A 17494-nucleotide genomic window follows, 5' to 3' on the forward strand; every position below is an offset into this window, starting at 1 on the left:
CCAGTTTTGTTCTATCTGTACGGAATTCCATTATATTACTTCTACTGTCGCTTTCTTCTCTTCATTATGCTTTGTTGATGATTGTATTGCTTTTTTCTCTCTCATTTCCGTCCAATATTTTTCGTGATTTTCCCACTCTACTAGTTTCGTCGACGTTATTGATTTCCCCACCGAGATATTCAGCCCGATGGCCCATGTTAACATGACTTGGGCTAGTCTAGATAGTCTTAGTTTGCCCAAGCAGATTTACTCAGAGTCGCAGACACATCGGCAGCACCAGACCTTGTCTTGAATCTTTGCTGAATACTATCTTTTTCACTTACTTTTGCTGCTTTTTCTTCTCTGTTGCTCTTCGGGTTGTTGTCACTATTTTTATCGTCAAGAGTTAGTTTTGAGTCGTGACAGCGCGATGATTTAGATCTCAAAAGTCACGGCCAAAATAAATTATTTGACCGCGCATACTCATTCATTCCTGTACTATGGGACTATTACCTAGCTCCCGAATCACTCAAGACTAATCCAATGCCCTTCCTGCTCCACTCATCAATGCGACTCCGGTCGCATGTCTCCCAGAGCCTTATTTGTAGCGCCCTCAGCATATCGGACTCGGCTTTGGATGGTCGCTGCGCCTGCTGTGCTTCCAGCCAAGCAATGATACCAAACCTTGTGATCAATGTGGTGCTTCCCCCTTCTAAACTTGTTGTGCGGTAGAGAATCTTCAACAAGACTGAGCGCAACGGCGTACGCATGTGGCCATTACTCGCTAGAGACAAGATGCGCTCGTATACCCTCCGTTTGTGGAAGAGGACAAGGTCAGAGGGCGTCCGGAGGCTTTCCAGCAGATAGCCCAGAAGCCATGACACCGCCGCATAGTACGAGTCATCCCGACTTGGTGCCTCCTGGAGCACATCGTATAGGAGAGGAAACCTATCAAGTGTCCACTGAGGCCCGCGCGTAAGGAAAACGTTGACTTTGTCATAGAGACAATGCAACGGGTTTTTGAGCACGTCTAGTGCCCGGCACGCAAATGCGACAATATGTCCCGGTACCGGTCCTGTGTCAACGGGTTCCCTGCAAGATTCAACCAATTCGACCAGAAGCAGCCAGACCTGTTCTCTTTCGTCGTATGTTGACAGCTTGACCTTCTCTGCCATCTTCAGAATGTTTGTGAGGGCTTCTTTCCTTATGCTAACATGCTCAGATACCAACAGTCTTATAAGCGCCGTCGCGAATCCCTCCTCCACAATGTCATCCACACTCTGGGATGTCCATTTGATCAGTGCTGAGTTGTCTGGCTCTGCGGGATCCAACCCGGCAACCAAACGCATCAGTCCGTCGTCCCCAGCCTCTCTCCCTGGGCCGGAGCTCGGCTCCTTGGTGTCGGCTGCGGTACCATGATGGGATGACAAGTGAGTGCGCTTCTCCTGTTTCAGCGTCTCTTTGAAGCTTGGATCATATAGGAGAGCGTCATCGAACTGTGCGTCGATGGTCTTCTGAAGAGTGTTGAGCAAGGGCTTATGCTCCTTGAGAATGCGTGCGACGGTTGTGTAGACGCTGACAAAATCCTTGACTACACCAACTGTTGCTGAATCTAAAGCAACAGCAAATGGAAGTTGTTCATGTATGGTGGCCGTCAAGGGCCCGGTCCTTGTGTCTGGGGCTAGATCCTGGACCGATTCCAGATATCGTATTGGTGAGGCAGAGCAGCGATGTAAGCAGTTGTCAAGGAAGGCCCAGAACCCATCGGCGGTCGCTAGTTCGACTCGATCATTTAAGGTTTTCAGGACCATCAACAGATGGCATGGCCTCAACCCTTCTGACGTTGGTGTGAAAATATCGTGCTCATCTGCAACAAAAGTTAAGACATCCTCTAAAGGCCCAAGAGGAACATTCTTGGGTGCATTGACACAGACCTTCAACAATGCAGTGAAAGGAGAAACTGATAGTTGCTCGGCTTTGGCGAACCACCGCATGCCGGGTGAAGATTTGGCTATCACGACAAGGTTTTCGAGCTCCATCAGTGAGAGGATCTCGTTTTGGTCTGAATTCTTATTGCTGTCAAGTCTTTTTATGGCGTTCACCAATAGGGGTGAAACGTCAAACTTGGCTGCCAGGGCAATTTGAGGGACGGTATGATAGTAGAGCCGCAAGAGGCGACTGGCTGCCTCGCGTGACAGAGAGTCTTCCTCAGGGATCCGCCGGAAATTCGTGATGACATAGCTCAAGCTGGGACACCTTTGCATGAATTCTTCCATAAGTCTGCGGGATGCTTCAGACCAGACGGGACCGGACGCCAGTGAGGCTTCTTTCATCATCCTCAGCGCGACTTCAAGTTTTTGCAAAGCCACCACAAGGATTCGAGTGGCGAAGAACGAGATAAGCTTGATGTCGTGTGATAGACATTTGCAGAGCACCTTCTGATTAAGCGTTAATGGAAGAATGTTGTCGAGAATGATAGATATTGGAGGTGGCACTGGGGCGTATTCGTCCTTTTGACCAAAAAATGGGGGTAGATCCAACTGCACAGCGCTGTAGATCAGCGCAGCATAGCCTATCCAAGTTGCAGACAGTTTTGGCTCAAAGGAAAAGTCTTTCTTGTGCATAAAATAATCTGCGATGAGCTCCGGAGCAGCTTGCAGGATGCTGACAAGAAGTTCGCTTTGCTTTGTACTGGTCCAGGGGCGAAGAGTCTTGACAAATTCCGATAGAGTGCTGTTGTGGACCGGAATTTCGTTTGCGAACTTGTCCATCCACACGATACGGTCCAGGCCGATATTATGTTCAAAGGTCGAACCGCGCATATGACCAGCGGTCACGTTTATACCCTTGGGATACAGTCCAGAATCTGACCTGAGGACTCCAGCACCCGGCGTTGTGCATGCAGACCTCAAAAATTCATGAACTGCGTCATCAATTGGCCGCGACGGGGCTTTATTAGAGTGACTGTAAGTGTAGAGCAATGCAAAGCGCGGCAACGTAGTGGAGTTGAGAAGCCGACCCTTGGTCTCAACCGGAAGCTTCTTGTCAAGCAGTACGTGGGCCTTCAGCCCATCCAAAACCTCCAAGACCAGGTAGTGGGGGTCATCCTTGATGGAACTGGTGAGAGCTGCGGCGAGATCTCGCTCGTACAGTAGTTCTCTCTTTGCTTCCCAGGGGAGGAACCTCAGCGTGCTTATTAACAGGCGTATAGCACAGGTTCTGGTCGAAGGTCGGTTGCGTTCTTCAACACCATCGCCAAGATACTTGATGCGCATGTTTCTCGAGAACGAGTGGTACGTGAATTTCCTAGCTCGAAAGAATGCGCTGGCCAGGAGCCCACCGTCAAAGGATATCGCCTCTCCGATCATGCGAAGAGTTGGAGAGATGATAAAGCTTTTGGACTTTTCGGCGGAGAGGTTCTTTGCAAGGAGTTCAAGCTGCTTCCTCTGTAGTAAGGTTCTGCAAATTCCAAGCCCGTACGACCTCATGTCCAGGACTTGGCTGAGAATCTTGATGAGAAGCGCAAGAACCACGGCCACCGAAGACAAGACCTCGTCGTTTCCGGCCTGTGCAGCAAGCGCCCATGTCGCCATGATGTCTGGGACAAAGACAGCATCGGCATCTTGTGCTTCTCTGGGGGCAGACGCGTCCAAAAACTGTCTGAGGATTGCCCAATGCTGGGAGTTTTCGGGCGTCTCGGGAAAGGTCAAGTGATCAAGCAGGAGCTTGAAAGACTGAAGGCCTGCGTTCCAATTTGGAATCAGTAAGGTCGACTTATACGTCACGGGTACGCTTTCGAGCCCAAACAATGGTTCACGACTCTAAATAGTTCGACATACCATGCCTGGCCTTGCCGAGGTCCTGGTCGCAAAAGAGGAGTTGAACGAGCTGCCTGGCCGAGTGAACCTCCTCAGATGTGGGAACCTCGTGCACCACTTTCTGGCGCTTGCGAGACTCGTTGCCGAGCGAAAACCCCTGCGACAGTCGTTTCCCCATTGCGTCAACTGTTCTATCTGGATATTCTCATATTTTGTTGTTTCCGGCGCAGTGGAAAATTAAGGTACGTACCGGCCAAGGTTTGCGACTCTGAAATGTTCGACCCGCCACCAAAACGAATAATTTAGGCGGTCGGAAGTTACTGCCGCCAAACTGTGGAGCCAACGTCCCTATCGATTGGCGAAGAGAACCCGCTGGTTGGCAGGTTGGCGCAGATGGCACCCCGCCGTACCCGCCCACCTTTTCGCGCAGTTCCGTCATCTTTTAGAGCGCCTGGTCACGTCGTCGCCTTCAACCATCCACCGTTGGGTGAACTGAGTCTTCATCCCGACCGCATACTCATCGACAATAATATTCCCCACTACAGCAGACACGATCACCTAAATTACAAAGAAAACAGCACAACAGCAAAAACACGAAGCCATGGGCTCCGTCGTACTTCCCCATCTCAACACGGCATGGCACGTCGACCAAGCAATTCTGTCCGAAGATGAGCGCCTGGTCGTGATCCGGTTCGGGCGCGACGGCGACCCGGACTGCATGAAGATGGACGAGGTTCTCTTCAAGATCGCCGACAAGGTCAAGAACTTCGCCGTCGTCTACGTCTGTGACATTGATCAGGTGCCCGACTTCAACCAGATGTACGAACTATACGACCCCATGACCGTCATGTTCTTCTTCCGCAACAAGCACATAATGTGCGATTTTGGCACGGGTAACAACAACAAGCTTACCTTGGTGGTACGTAAAAAGACATACCTTTGCTTTCGTTGCCCCCTTGTGTGGGATTCGTGCTGATTGTGATTATCGTGATCGTCTGCAGCTCGAGGAGAAGCAGGAACTAATCGACATCATTGAAACCATCTACCGTGGCGCAAAGAAGGGACGTGGTCTTGTCGTCAGCCCAAAGGACTACTCCACAAGATACCGCTACTGATTGAAGCGGTCGCGCAATACTGACATACTCTGGAGGGCATCGCCCCTATTTTACTCCAACACCCGACTCATGGAGGATTGACCAACTTTGCCTTTATCCGCGAGCTGACATTGTTCAAGGCGGACGAAGCGCACCGAAACCACTTTTTTCCTCGTGAACGATATATTGCATACGGAGGTTATAAGGGTGAGTTACCCTAGGCTTGCGAGGTACCTTTTTGGCGCGTGCTTGGGTTTTTGTAAGTACCTATAGTGAGCGGTATGCATAACCCTGGTCGAAAAATACCTGACAGGCCTAGGGAAACTTTGGCCTCCTACCTCCGTACTTGCACGATAATGTGCAAGAGATCTCTCGGTTATTAGCGTTTTGCGAACTGTCAAGGGTTGGTCTCGACGATTTTTACGATGAACATGGCCTTTTTAACGCAGAAGAATCAAAGATTGCTGATATGATCACCTACATTACAGAAGCAGTGAAATTTCCGGGAGCTATATTGAAGCCAACGAGTCTTGCCAAACTTCGTCCCCTTTTTGGGTCGTGTACTGTCTTCAAAGGTTTGTTCAACTCTGCGGGCACGATGTAGAAATTCTCGTATTTTTGCTCTTCTGCCATGTGAATGATCCCTAGCTAGACTGTATTACTTGTTTGGATACATGGTGCAACAAAAGTCCGATTGTGTCCAACGCAAAAAAGGTTAAAGCCCCAAATGATGCTGCGCTCTTTTAAAAACAAAACATAGAGGGGAAATGGATCATGAATTAGCGAGGGTATCTTTGAAACAAAATTGAAAAGATCTGTGACGGTAAAAGTCTAATCGAATGCATGCTGTAATCGACAGGATATGCTGTTGTGAGGTGTGAAGAAACATCATCTTCAAAGCATGTCCCCACTACCAGGCGGGGACCCCTTGGGCAGGTATGAACTGGGAAGCTTGGGTACCTGAGGAGGGCCTGGGCGGTCGGGACGGGAAATATCTAGATGCTGTCGTTCATCCTTCGACCTGTTGCCGGTCAAGCGTCTAATGCGAGTCCGAGTGCTTTGAGTAAGGGGCTTGACCATATTCTCGAGGAAGAAAGAGCCCTCGGGCGGTGCGCCACCGGCGTTGGAGCGCTCGTCGTCCGAGAAGAGCTCATCATCAGATGCGATGGCCTCTCCCAGATGAGGCTGGTATGATGCTGGAGCCGACGGCGAGGTCACACTCCGGGAGTGCAGCCCTGGGCGCGTGGTCGATGTCAGTTCCTGGTCGAAACTGAACGCTCCAGGTGTCATTGTGTTAGAGTAACCGTCTCTCGACAATGGCGCAGGCCTATCGACGAAGCCGTTCTGAAAAGAGCTGGCAGTCGAAGCTTGGTGGAGGATGGGAAGGACCTGCTCATCGTACAGCTGGGCCTCCATGTCATAGTTGTTATCCGGGATAAACTCGGTTATAGTATTCGATGAGTGTGCTTCGCTGGGTGGGCTCATACTAAGATCGTCAAAGAAGTCATCGAGGCTATCTAGCTTCGTGACCACGTCACCTCCGTTGCCGTCCCCACGAGCCTCGTCCGACAACATTGTCTCGGTCCTTTCATAGGATGTTGGGAAGTAGCCGTAGGGAAATTCGTCGGCGTGGAACTCGACTTCGGGGGTGGGCATGACATCGGTAACGATACCCTCGGCTCCCTGGCACATGTAAAAGGCGGCATGGACGTTCGCCCGGGTGGTTTCTGTCTTCTTGGCTGGCATAGGAATCGCCCAGCCAGATTCCTCGGGTATGCCAAACAGGCTCTGCACTCGCTCGTATTCCTTCCTGATAGCCTTGAATGTCGACCGCGTCATACTCATGCGCAAGTGCTGTTTGTCCATTGTCGAGCCCGACATGTTCATTATGTTGTCCAGTACGCCGAGAGCTTCCATGCAGTACTCGGTCTGCAACAGCCTCAGAAGAGGAGAAAGCAGGTCCGAGCCATGCCCTATAATGTCAGGACGCTTCATATCAATCTCCGAGATGATGACCTTGAGAATTTGCAGCGTCTTGGACGTGACCCAGGGTGTGCGATTTGTGAGGAAGCCCATAATCATAGTAATCATTTTGAAATCGAGCTGCGTCGAAAATGTATCCTTAAAGGCCGCAAAGACGCCATGTACGAGCTCGGTGCCATTCCGATAGTTGCCGGACAGGAAGCCATTCAGAACGAGAGCCACGGGTGAATGTCCCTCTTCGATGGCAACATCTAGAAGAGCCCCGATGGTCTTGCTGACAGGCTCACTCAGGGGCCGAGGCTGGTCCATTGTCTGCAAGAATCGCGGCAGGTTGGCGAGAATGGTGAAAAAGACGCGGCTATCGTCTCCTATCAAGGGGTCGCTCGGCAGGGGCACTAGTCGATTGAGAGTTGCTAATGTAGCATCAAGGCAAACCGCAGATCGTAGGCCTTTGTAAAGGAGTGGCTGTATCCCCTCATAGTGACCATCCCATTTAGGGGGCCGTCCTTCTAGCAGAATCCTGCGTACGCTAGGAGAAGTCATGTCTACCTTGTCCAAGTACTCATTGAGCATCTTGACGGCGCCAAGGAACTCTTGTTCGTTGATCGATTCAAGGCAGGCACAGGTGGTCCAGAATATTTGAGGAAAGGTGAGGAGCTTGTCGACATCAAGACTCGCGATTATGGTCTGCAAAGTTGTAAGGATCTCCATGGAAAATGTTTGAATCTCGGGATCCTCGTCGGCAATGGTGTTGGACAGCCTCACGAGCATGTCTCCCAGCATGTATTGGTCAACGGACGTCTGTATACACCTGAAGACTTGGAACGAGCGGCAGGCGAGATGTCTAACCGGGCAGGAAGTCGCCCAGATCAACGACAGCCTAGCCCACTGGTCTTTGATGCCTGGGTAGGTAACCTCAAATGTGTTGACTACTTCGGCGGCGAGATACTCCATGCTGGGTGGGACGTTGCTCCCATCGTCCTCGGCCTTGCCGTTACTATCCTCATAGTTCCAGATTACAAGCTTGTCATGTTGGCGAATCAGATCAATGAGATCCTCAATGGCCTTCTTTTTCGACTGAGGGGTCGCATCGTCTAGCTTTGATATGACGAGCTCGTGGATTAGATGAACGAGCATCTCGCGGGCCTGCTCATGGACCAAGGGCGTGTAGTGGTCCCAAAGAACAATCACCACCTGGAGCAGCACGGGCACATTATCCGGCACCACCTTGACAGGTGAAACCATTAGGTCTACGAGTAGTATCATCGAAAGTTGACCGGTCGAGAAACCAGCTTGTTTTGTACCAACAGGCAGAGCCTCGGACAAGTCGGCGCAGTATGGGAGAAGTCCAACGTCTGGAGGTGGAGGGGGGGTGTCCCGCTTTTCGTTCGGCACCATGTTTTTTGGCGTGATGAATGACAGCAGGAACTCGACAACCTTCTGTCCAGGGTTGCTGTTGGAGCTGGCGAGAAAGACAACGATCTGCTTGGCATATTCAACAAAGTTTTGCTCCCGGCGCTCCAAGCAGAGCGCCATTATGAAGTCAAGAACGAGTCGTACATTGCCAGGATGGGGGCCGGTCGCGAGCGCTTGCCAGAGAGCTTGCACCTCGTTATGGAGAGCAGAGCTGGCCTTGATTGTGATTTCCAGTAGGTTGGCCAAGAGCATATATGACTGAGCGACCGGGCCACCGTTGGGGTCGACCTTCAGTTCTGTTGACTGGATCCACGGTAGGATGACAGCAACCATGTTCCTTTGCGCACCAGACTCGAGGTCTTTGAAATATAGTGAAAGCTGCGAGAAGAAGTAAAATGCCAGCTCCGTATACTGCTTAGAGAGACGCTCCGAGATCTTATACTGTGCAAGCTTGTAGACTGCCTTGGTCTTATCAGAGATGCTGATATCAAAGTCTTGGATTTTGGAGGACCGCGGTGGTTGCTGCCGCTCCTCGAGAGCCCTGAGGATGCGAGCTGATTTTATCCGTATATCGCTCTGGTCGTTCCCAAGAGTGAAGAGGCACAGGGGCAGCAGTTTCCAGAAAGACGCTGGATACTCAGGATATTCCAGAAGCACCTCAGTGCTGACGCTGAAGTAGCTTTCTAGCACCTTGGGGACATTTGCCAGGTAGCAACGCATGATGCAGTGTTCCAGCAGGTACGGGTACTCCTGGTTGTGGACGAGAAGGTTTTTGAGGGCTCGCCTGCCAGTGACCTTCATGCGGTCATTGCCGGTAGTGAATATCGACTCGATCCAGTTGAGCATCCGCCTGAGGTCGAACTGAAGGGACACGCCACTTTCGGTAGTAACACTTATAGGGCCGCCGCACAGGGCCGCCATCGCGCTCAGTGCTGCAGTCCTGAGATTTCTCTTCTCTATTTCCATTGCGGCAGTCAGTGTGCCGCGCTCCCCAGCAGACTGTTGCTCTATAACGGATTGCCGCATTGTATCTTCACGATGTCGGATCTGGTTGTGGTTGGGCGAAAACCCACACCAATCTTCCATGAGTGCAAACGCAGATTTGCGAGCCTCGAAAGTCATCCAGCGGGACGGATCCTTGGTTCTTTTGATCCCTTCGAAGATCTCCTCAACCAAGCCACAGTAGTGGCGCCGCAATTTTTGAAACTCCCAGTCCATCTGAACTTCTCCATCCATCAAGAACAGTTTCAAGTCCTTGGAATACGCCACCAGGTTACTAAGTATCCAGTCATCCTGTATTACCGAAGGATCCTTGAGGAAGTGAGAGGTGAGCTTGTAAACATGAGTTATTTCAGTCCTAAGCAAATCCATCCTGCGGTTGCGACGAGGGCTGCTATTGGTACGCTGGTGAATACGAGCCCTGGCTTCGTCGTTGCATCGCGATACGTGCCCCTGAAGCTCTTCCAGGAGCGTGCGGTAGATATTAATGTTGATTGACCCCATCGCCACAACGACAGCTTCCCTGACAGACGCAGAGCTCACCGACAAGAGTGGGTTCAGGTATTTGAAGAGAGTGCGAGCCGTGACAATCTTGTCTGCCGATAGAGACTTGTTGTTGGAGCCCTTTCGGCCGTGCTGGGCTGCCTGGGGAGGCGGTGGCTGCTTCGGCTGTTGGGGGCTGCCAGGATCTGCCATTGTTGTGCACGCAAAGACAAGATAGAGCTTCCACTGCTCGACCAGCAGCTCAGGCTGTGTCGTTGGCGTCCTCCCCGTCAGACGGGCGCTTCCGGGATCCGACCCGTAGTAGAGCCCTCTGGACGGCTCAGAAATGATGGTTATCGCTTTGTACATCTGCAATATCCTGTTGCAAATCAAGTCCCGGCCGATCGTAATGGTGAAAGGGCATCGGTCATAAGCTACCCTGATGAGATGCGGAAACACCTTGAACCAGAGAGTGGTGTCGTAGGAAACATCGCTGGCACAAAGCGTAATCAGGCCTTGGCTGTTGTTGTCTTGCATCCCTCTTTGCAATCTGCTTCGCTCTGCCACTGACAGATGATCATCGTTAAAAGTCATGACCTGTACGTAGTCCTTCTCCAGGACATCTATCAATCTCACGGCTTCCTTCTCATCATCGCTTTCTGCTTTCCCGAGGGCCATGTCGAACTCCTTGATGAGACGAAGCACCGTTATGGCGAAATACCGGACTCTGCGCGATTGGGAGCAGAGGAAAAAAAGTCCATGTGCCTCAGCTTGATCAACTTCAGCCCATATGCTGGACAAGTCTAATTTCATGCCCCTCTTATCGGAGGCGTTTGTGTCCCCAACTGCACCCGTTGCTTCCTTGGTCTTATGTCTAATCTCCTCGATCCATATATGCAGCAGCTCGACGTATAGTCTCAGAGTATTCTCAATGTGCCCAGCCCCCAGCATGCCGCCGTCAGACATGGTAGAGTATCGATCGTCGAAATTGAAGATAAAGCGGGAGAACCCCATCGTGACTTGTTGGGCATGTGACTGGCGAGCTATGGCCTTCAGGGACAGGGCCGATGACTCTGCAATGTTTGATTGTACGTGGGCAGTTCCGGTACACAGCAGGTTAATCAGTGAGTTGAAGGGAATGTCAGGAGATAGGCAGCGGGGTAATGCCTGGACGGCCACGTGCAGGAGCTCGTAGAAGGCCTGTTTCTGATCTGTCGGGTTTTGGTGCTCATCGCGGCGAAAGTTGAAGGTGTCGGCGATAGGTGTTTTGGGAGTAGGCGAGTTGAACTTTTCGTCGAGGGCGGCCTGGCCTCCAAAGGTGTTGTCACACATTATAGTAATCTTGCCCAATATTTGGCAAAACCTGGTGTAGTACTCCTTCACAGACTCGCTGAGAGTAGACGTCAACACGCGGCGCGCGAGTCCCTCGTCCTCCACTCCATCTAAGGGTCCTCCAGGGGTCGGCGGGCTTGACGACCCGTTAGCTATCGGTGTTTGTGAGGCGCGTTCAGGCACAGATGTTATAGGGTACTGTTGGGGGAACGGTGGCCTTCCCTGGTCACCCTTCTCGAGATCCGCCATCACGGCCAAAAATGCTCGGATTCCAATAACAACCTTGTCTGGTTCCAAGCTATCCACTTTGAGCTCCCTGTTGGTTGCGAAAAGGTCTGCGTTTATCAGCGGAAATATTATTGTTTTGAAACAGAACTCGGGTAGTTTGAACCCGATGATTCTGATGATTTGTATCAAAGGCTCAGACACAGTTGGGTCGGCAGAGTTGATAGTGCGTTTTGCAGTTGGGAGCACCAGCTTGAGGACCTCATCCAACTTGCGTACGGTTGAAGCTGGGGATTCGTTGGTGCGGTAGAGATATGTCCAAACAAGTCTGGACACGACTTGCAGACAGAGCGGCTTGGAGAATCGATCTTTGAGCTTCGGTTGCAGCGGATATACCAACTGAAGCCACTGGCTAGAGAACGTCTCTGGCGACGAGACACAGAGCATCGTTGCAGTCAAGGGGAAAGAGCAGTACCAATGGCGTGGCTTAACAAACATTTGCGCAAGTCGAGGGCCAGCATTGCTCAAGACTTCAGCCCATTGGGGTTTCATGAACTGGCTGTTTGTTGCCTTCCCGGCGATGGGGAGCAGCAGCATCTCCAAGACTTGGCAGAAGGACGACTTGATCTTTTGGCCATGTGACCTTGCAAACAGCCTGCCAAGTGCGCTCATAAATTCGCACGACCTTTCCCACGCGTCGTCAGGCGTCAACGCAAGCCTCAAATGCTTCATCCCCCCAAGAACGAGCTCTATCCTTCCCTCCGTCTCCTCTCGCGAGGGCAAGGCGGATCCTCTCGATCCAAGCTCCTGCAGGGAACGTTCCAGATCTTGAATGAAGCGGTTTGTCACGCTTGTGAAGTTGATTTCGCTCATGACGCCGAGAAGTTGGGCGAAAATATTCCAGTTGGCAAGCTTGAGAGGAGATTCTATAAGTTGCTCCGGGTCGGCTACTTTGAGTTGACTAAAGATAATATCTTCCAGCTTGTCTTCCATTTCAGGAGTGATCAGACTCAAACTGCTTTGGCTGATGACCTCGAGGAGGACACGGCATAGCAGATAGGTGGAGACGCTTGACCGTCTTTCTGTTTGCACAACATACTCCTGCTTCGCTGCGAGAGGCGATGGCGATATGGAACCGTTCTGGTCTTGAGGATTAGGGCCTGACATCAACTGCAGTGGCTCTGTGTTTCTCCTCAGGAGAGGACCGCTGGGCGGTACGGATTTGGACATTTGCAGCTGCTTGCGCGCGTCACTCGCGGCATCGCTTTTGCTCTTCCTCCACAACATCATCGAGTCGATCAAAGGTTTCGGCTTTTGTCTGGCGATATGGCCCAATGCAACGATCAGCCGATCGAATGATTCGTCGGCCCCAGGTCCGCATATTTGTTCGACCTGGGGCTCGGGCTCGGACGGCGGCGTGATACATTCGTTCAGTTTCTCTTCTGCGTGCGCGATGAACTGGGTGGGAAAGGTGCGTAAGAGCATGTTAGTCTTGCGAACCTTTCTCCAGGTCTTGCCATGTGATGAAGCCAAACGATTGTATGCAAACGGGGATTAGGACGCCTTACAGAAGTGAACAGCACATGCATGGCGTACCCCCCTACAGTCTTTTGCTCCTCCTTGTGGTGCCTTGACGAGTGCGACGGATTTTGCGTGTGGTCCCTCCTGGCCTTGCCGCTGTGCATTCGTCTTGGCGTTGGCGCATGAGCGGTAGTATCTGTGGCAGCCGATGATCTCTCGGTGCCAACGGGACTGTTCACTAGGGTGGACCCGGTCGACGCGGCCGTCGGGGGCCTCGAACCCAACGGGGAGTCGATATCTGACGTCGAAACGGCATACGCGTGCATGTCGGGCGGGTCTAAAGCTAAGGATGCTCCCGCAGCGGCAATAATCTGGGGGCTCAGTGGACTTGATACAGAGCTGGCGTGGCTTCCATTCCTAGAATGTTGTATGCCGTGGACTATCGAGGTCTGACGGTGGTGACCGTATGCAGCAGCTTTCGGGTCAATGGCCCGCTCGATTACGCCCCCAATACCGGTAGCCGATCGCACGGCAGAAGCATGGGCTCGTGGGGAGACAACCGGGGAGGCCGCCGAAGAGGTGGACCCTGCGACTTGTTGCGTTTGTGGCGGTGAGAGTGGTAGCTGAACAGTGATCTTTTCAATGGATGAGTCGCGTGAATGGGTGGCTAGGCGGCGGTTCGGGGGAAATTCAAAGGCAAGCGGCCTTAGTGTCTTGCCCAAGTCTTCATAGCTATCGTACTCTTCGTTTTCCTCGTCAAGTCGCGTCACGGTTCGGGATGTGAAATTGGGCGAGGGGCTGGGCGCATGGTCTGGCAGCGACTGGGACGGAGCTGTGTAATAAGCCAAGACAAGATTACCAAGTTAGTTATTTTAGGTACCTGCTCTTGTTTTTTTCAGCTGCTAAGTAGGTAGGTAGGTGGGTTAAGTTAAGGGAGGCAGATGGTTGGTTTGTCGCGTCATGAGCACGTCGCCTCGCAAATATACGAGAAGGGTCTAGGCGGTTGGCGTGGTAGGTGTCAATCAGATGGATGCGTAGTCGGCACCGTCTCCTTTCATCTGGTTTTCGATCCAGGTAAAGCCGGCCTACAAGTAACAGACAAGCTGCTAATAGCACCTTGACACGGGACGGGATCCACGAGGTATGTTGGTGGTGCCGCTAGACAGCAGCTTCAATAATGCTCCGTTCCCTTCGCACATCCCTCCGTCTTTCTTCCTGCTCACCCCCACCAGGGCTAGACGCTGCTTGTGAAACACTTGCTTCCCGCCCGCCGCGGCTACAGGCAGACAGCCAGTCTGACAGCTGGAGCTGGAAGCTGGAGCTGAGAACTGGATCCAATCCATACCAAGTATGTAAGGTACCAAACAGGGTCGGGTTTGAAGAGTGGAGGGAAAATAACATGAATGATCAAATAAATCAATGGAATTTTTGGGGACAATCAAACCTACCCATTTTCAAGAGGGGCTTGGAGCTCCCTCACATGGTCCGGTGTCTAATTGATACTGTCAAAAACTGCTGCTGCAGCGCATTCACGTCGCATGCAGCCTGCAGTGATGTCGGTGTTTGATTAGGCGGTTGGCAAGGGAATGAATCAGGACGGTAGGTAGGTAGGTAGATATTAAATGTAGGTGAATAAGGTAAGGAAGGTTAGGTGGTAGGTAAGTCGGTCGGTCGGTCGGTCGGACTGGTATGCAAAATATCACACAAATAATCCCTTGCTTGCTTTTGACAGCTAGCTACGAGGCTAGCTGTTGGAAGGGGGCAAGCAAGCAAGCAAGCAGTCAGCCAAAAGCATCAATAGTTTCGGGCATTCTTTTCACGACAGGATGGCAGTTGTTTGATTTTAGCCTGCACCCTTGGTCTTTTTTTTTTTTCTGATGGCAAGAGCGCAATGCTATCTGCTCGGCAGTCTCCTCTTCTTTTGGGTTTTGGCACCTTGAACTGGCTTGGCTGGCCCTTGTCGGCTCCGGACCTTCTCCTTTTGCAAGGGCCTTTGGAACAATCCAGCCTATCAGAATGCCGTTCCCAGTGTGGTGGGAGCGGGGTGGGTAAAAGGGTCCTGGACAATCCATGGAATAAAATCTCGATGTTCAGGGAGGCTGGACCACCTGGTCAGGAGCCCCGTTCATTCCCATGCCACAACGGGTGTGATGCATGACACTGACGAGATAATGTCATCAAAGCAAACAGTTTGAATACGTGTGTACTAGGTAGAAAGCCAGGGGTAATTAGACAACAGACGTGTGTGCCTGGATCTTGGGTAATTAACATACCTTCCCTATGAAGTCAGAGCAGACAAGCCATAATCTAGTCAGCCAGAACAACAGCCCCAAGCATTTTCGTTCAGCCACACCTTGGTGGGAGGAGCTACCTACGAAGTACCTAGGTACCTACGTACCTTACCTACCTACCTTATCTACGTCCCTGCCAAGTGCTTAGGTTTGTTACCTCATCAGGCAGAGAAGCTTTCAACCGATAGGCTTCAAGTCGGGGAAGTGTCTCATGAATTCGGGGGCTTCAAGTCCAGGTTTCTGCGCTGGCTAGACATCGCATTGATCCATGTCAGATGTTGTACTACTATCCTGGTCAATCAACCAACCGTTATTTACCTTAGGTATACGAAGTACGTAGCCAAGTAGGTAGGTAGGTGGCTGGTATACAGTCAGTAAGTGTTCGATTTGGTTGTGGGCAACATCAACAACGCCTTTTTGCTCGTGCATACCCAGATCTATATAATCCAAGGTACATCCCTAAGGTAAGCAGGTAAGGTAGGTTACTACGTAATGGTAGCCAAGGCAGGGTCCATTACGGGACTATGAGGTGAATTCAAGGTTGCTGCCTTATGCAGATAAGCTGCCTGCTGACATTAAGATCGAAAAACTCTTACTCCGAACGTGCCGTACATATATTAAAGTACTTGGGGGCTGTTCGTTGTGGGCCCCCTCAAAGAGGGGGTTACAAAACCTTGATTTTCGAAAAAACCGTGGGCCAGCAAATTTGTTAGCAGATCGCTAACAAAGTAGCTCATGAAAGTTCGATTCACGTTCGTAAACACTACACCCACGAAAAAGGTTAGAATTTGCAGATAAATTGAAGCCGTGAATTGCGCTGTAGATATCTATTTCTGGAGTTTTGGCTCAATCGCCCTTTTCCGGTCGCTCAAGCGGTCACAAGGCGACCCGGGTACTTCAACTCATCCTTTCTACCACCCGGTATTGGCGGCGAGGAACGGTCTTCAAGCGGTCTCGTATCCTGAAGTTGACGGGGAGAGGGTGTAGCCAATGGTATATACCGTGGGAACGGTTTGGAAGGCCTGTTTGGGGCGGGAGGTGAGGCTGATTGCGAGGATCGTGATACGCATATGCTGATAGAACAGGCAGAGTCGGTATCCACGGTAATATTGATCTGGGTACTTGTATTTCCAGCTGAAATTGGCCCTTTATCGACGAACCATGACTGTGAGGGCTGTGAATCGGTCTTCTTCCTTTTTCCAGGGCGTTCCCTGACCGCCGGAACGTTCTCCGGCGTGAAGCCGAGGTCCTCCAGATATCTCTTCTGTTGTATCTTAATCCCGTTGGGCATGCCCTCTGTTTCTCGCCAGCGTTGAATAGCCTGATTCTTATCCCTATACCACGCATCTCTGACGAACTTTTCTTGTTGGTATAGGGCTGTTTCCTCGATCAACGCCTGTTTGGCTTCGTGAGCGACCCGCATATCTTCTAACGTATTAGCGGTCTGGAACTGCTTGTCTTTTGACTTCAACGTCATTTTGACTTTGTAACGTGAAGCGCGTTGAACGCGTTTTTGCTTATTCGTCTGCTCTTGGGCAACGCGTTGCTGTAGGATGATCGCCTCGTTGGCAACGGCTTGTAAATCCGAGATAGCATCAACGGTATCTGAACTAAAGTGGTGCGCCTTGGCCGCCATACGGCTTGCCGCATATTTGGCCCGTGAAAATCGTTCAGCGGTAGGAAGGGAGTCCGGATATCGCGGTGTATTCGCTGCCGTGGCGTGGCCACGCAGTTTGGCGAGCACTTTGGTGCCGTCGACAGGAAACAAGCCTGTATCTTGGAAACCGCTTATTACGTGGCCAGTTGTGAAAGCCGTTTGCCAGCAGCGCTAAGTTAAGGGAAGATATATCAGTTTACCGCTAAATTAACCTGTAGATCGAAAACGACTTACTCGAATCGCAGCAACGAAATCTGAGCGGGTGAACACCGGAATACCGGTGTTTATATGCTCATGCAGGACCGCCTGCAACTCGTTTTTCAGGTGAGTGAACACGGATACGTCCATGGGCTGCATATAATGCGTTGAATGAGGCGGTAAAATAACGATCTCGATATCAAATCTGAGGCAATAATCAAGTATCTCCATGCCAAAGTGGCCGGTAAAGCCGTCGAGAAAAAGCCACCTCCAAATACGTGTTTTGGCCCGCTGTGAATTTGGATCGATTTTGGCCGCAGTGCGGTTCACAAAGTCGAATCTGACGTCAAAGTTATGACCAAACCACTCTTTCAACGTGGGAGATCCGATCGATTGCACGGCAGCAACTTCTGGCCACGAATACCGGTTGAAATGCTGTATCCAGGTGAGCTGGATATCTCCGTTGGAAAACCCCGTTTCTGACCGCGTAAAAACGAT

At 51.3% G+C, this 17494-nt stretch overlaps 3 protein-coding genes across 3 annotated transcripts; 1 reads left to right on the forward strand and 2 right to left on the reverse strand.

The window, feature by feature from the left end:
• Positions 1-488: 488 nt before the first annotated feature.
• MGG_15079 (uncharacterized protein) lies at positions 489-4236 on the reverse strand (the record flags this gene model as incomplete). The annotated part of the gene is made up of 3 exons (XM_003715255.1): positions 489-3721; positions 3819-3954; positions 4048-4236. 3 exons carry the CDS (start codon positions 4234-4236, stop codon positions 489-491), a joined length of 3558 nt encoding a protein of 1185 aa, XP_003715303.1.
• On the forward strand, positions 4232-5910 carry MGG_07115 (thioredoxin-like protein 4A). The gene is made up of 3 exons (XM_003715256.1): positions 4232-4716; positions 4799-5294; positions 5380-5910. Exons 1-2 carry the CDS (start codon positions 4399-4401, stop codon positions 4910-4912), a joined length of 432 nt encoding a protein of 143 aa, XP_003715304.1. The 5' UTR covers positions 4232-4398; the 3' UTR covers positions 4913-5294; positions 5380-5910.
• Positions 5459-14806, reverse strand: MGG_07116 (cell morphogenesis protein PAG1). The gene is made up of 3 exons (XM_003715257.1): positions 14299-14806; positions 12898-13682; positions 5459-12787 (listed from the first exon to the last, which is right to left on the reverse strand). The coding sequence occupies exons 1-3, from the start codon at positions 14300-14302 to the stop codon at positions 5786-5788; spliced, it is 7791 nt and encodes a 2596-aa protein (XP_003715305.1). The 5' UTR covers positions 14303-14806; the 3' UTR covers positions 5459-5785.
• Between the last annotated feature and the right edge of the window lie 2688 nt (positions 14807-17494).

Source organism: Pyricularia oryzae, chromosome 2 (assembly GCF_000002495.2).
Source record: "Pyricularia oryzae 70-15 chromosome 2, whole genome shotgun sequence".
Lineage (NCBI taxonomy): Eukaryota > Fungi > Ascomycota > Sordariomycetes > Magnaporthales > Pyriculariaceae > Pyricularia > Pyricularia oryzae.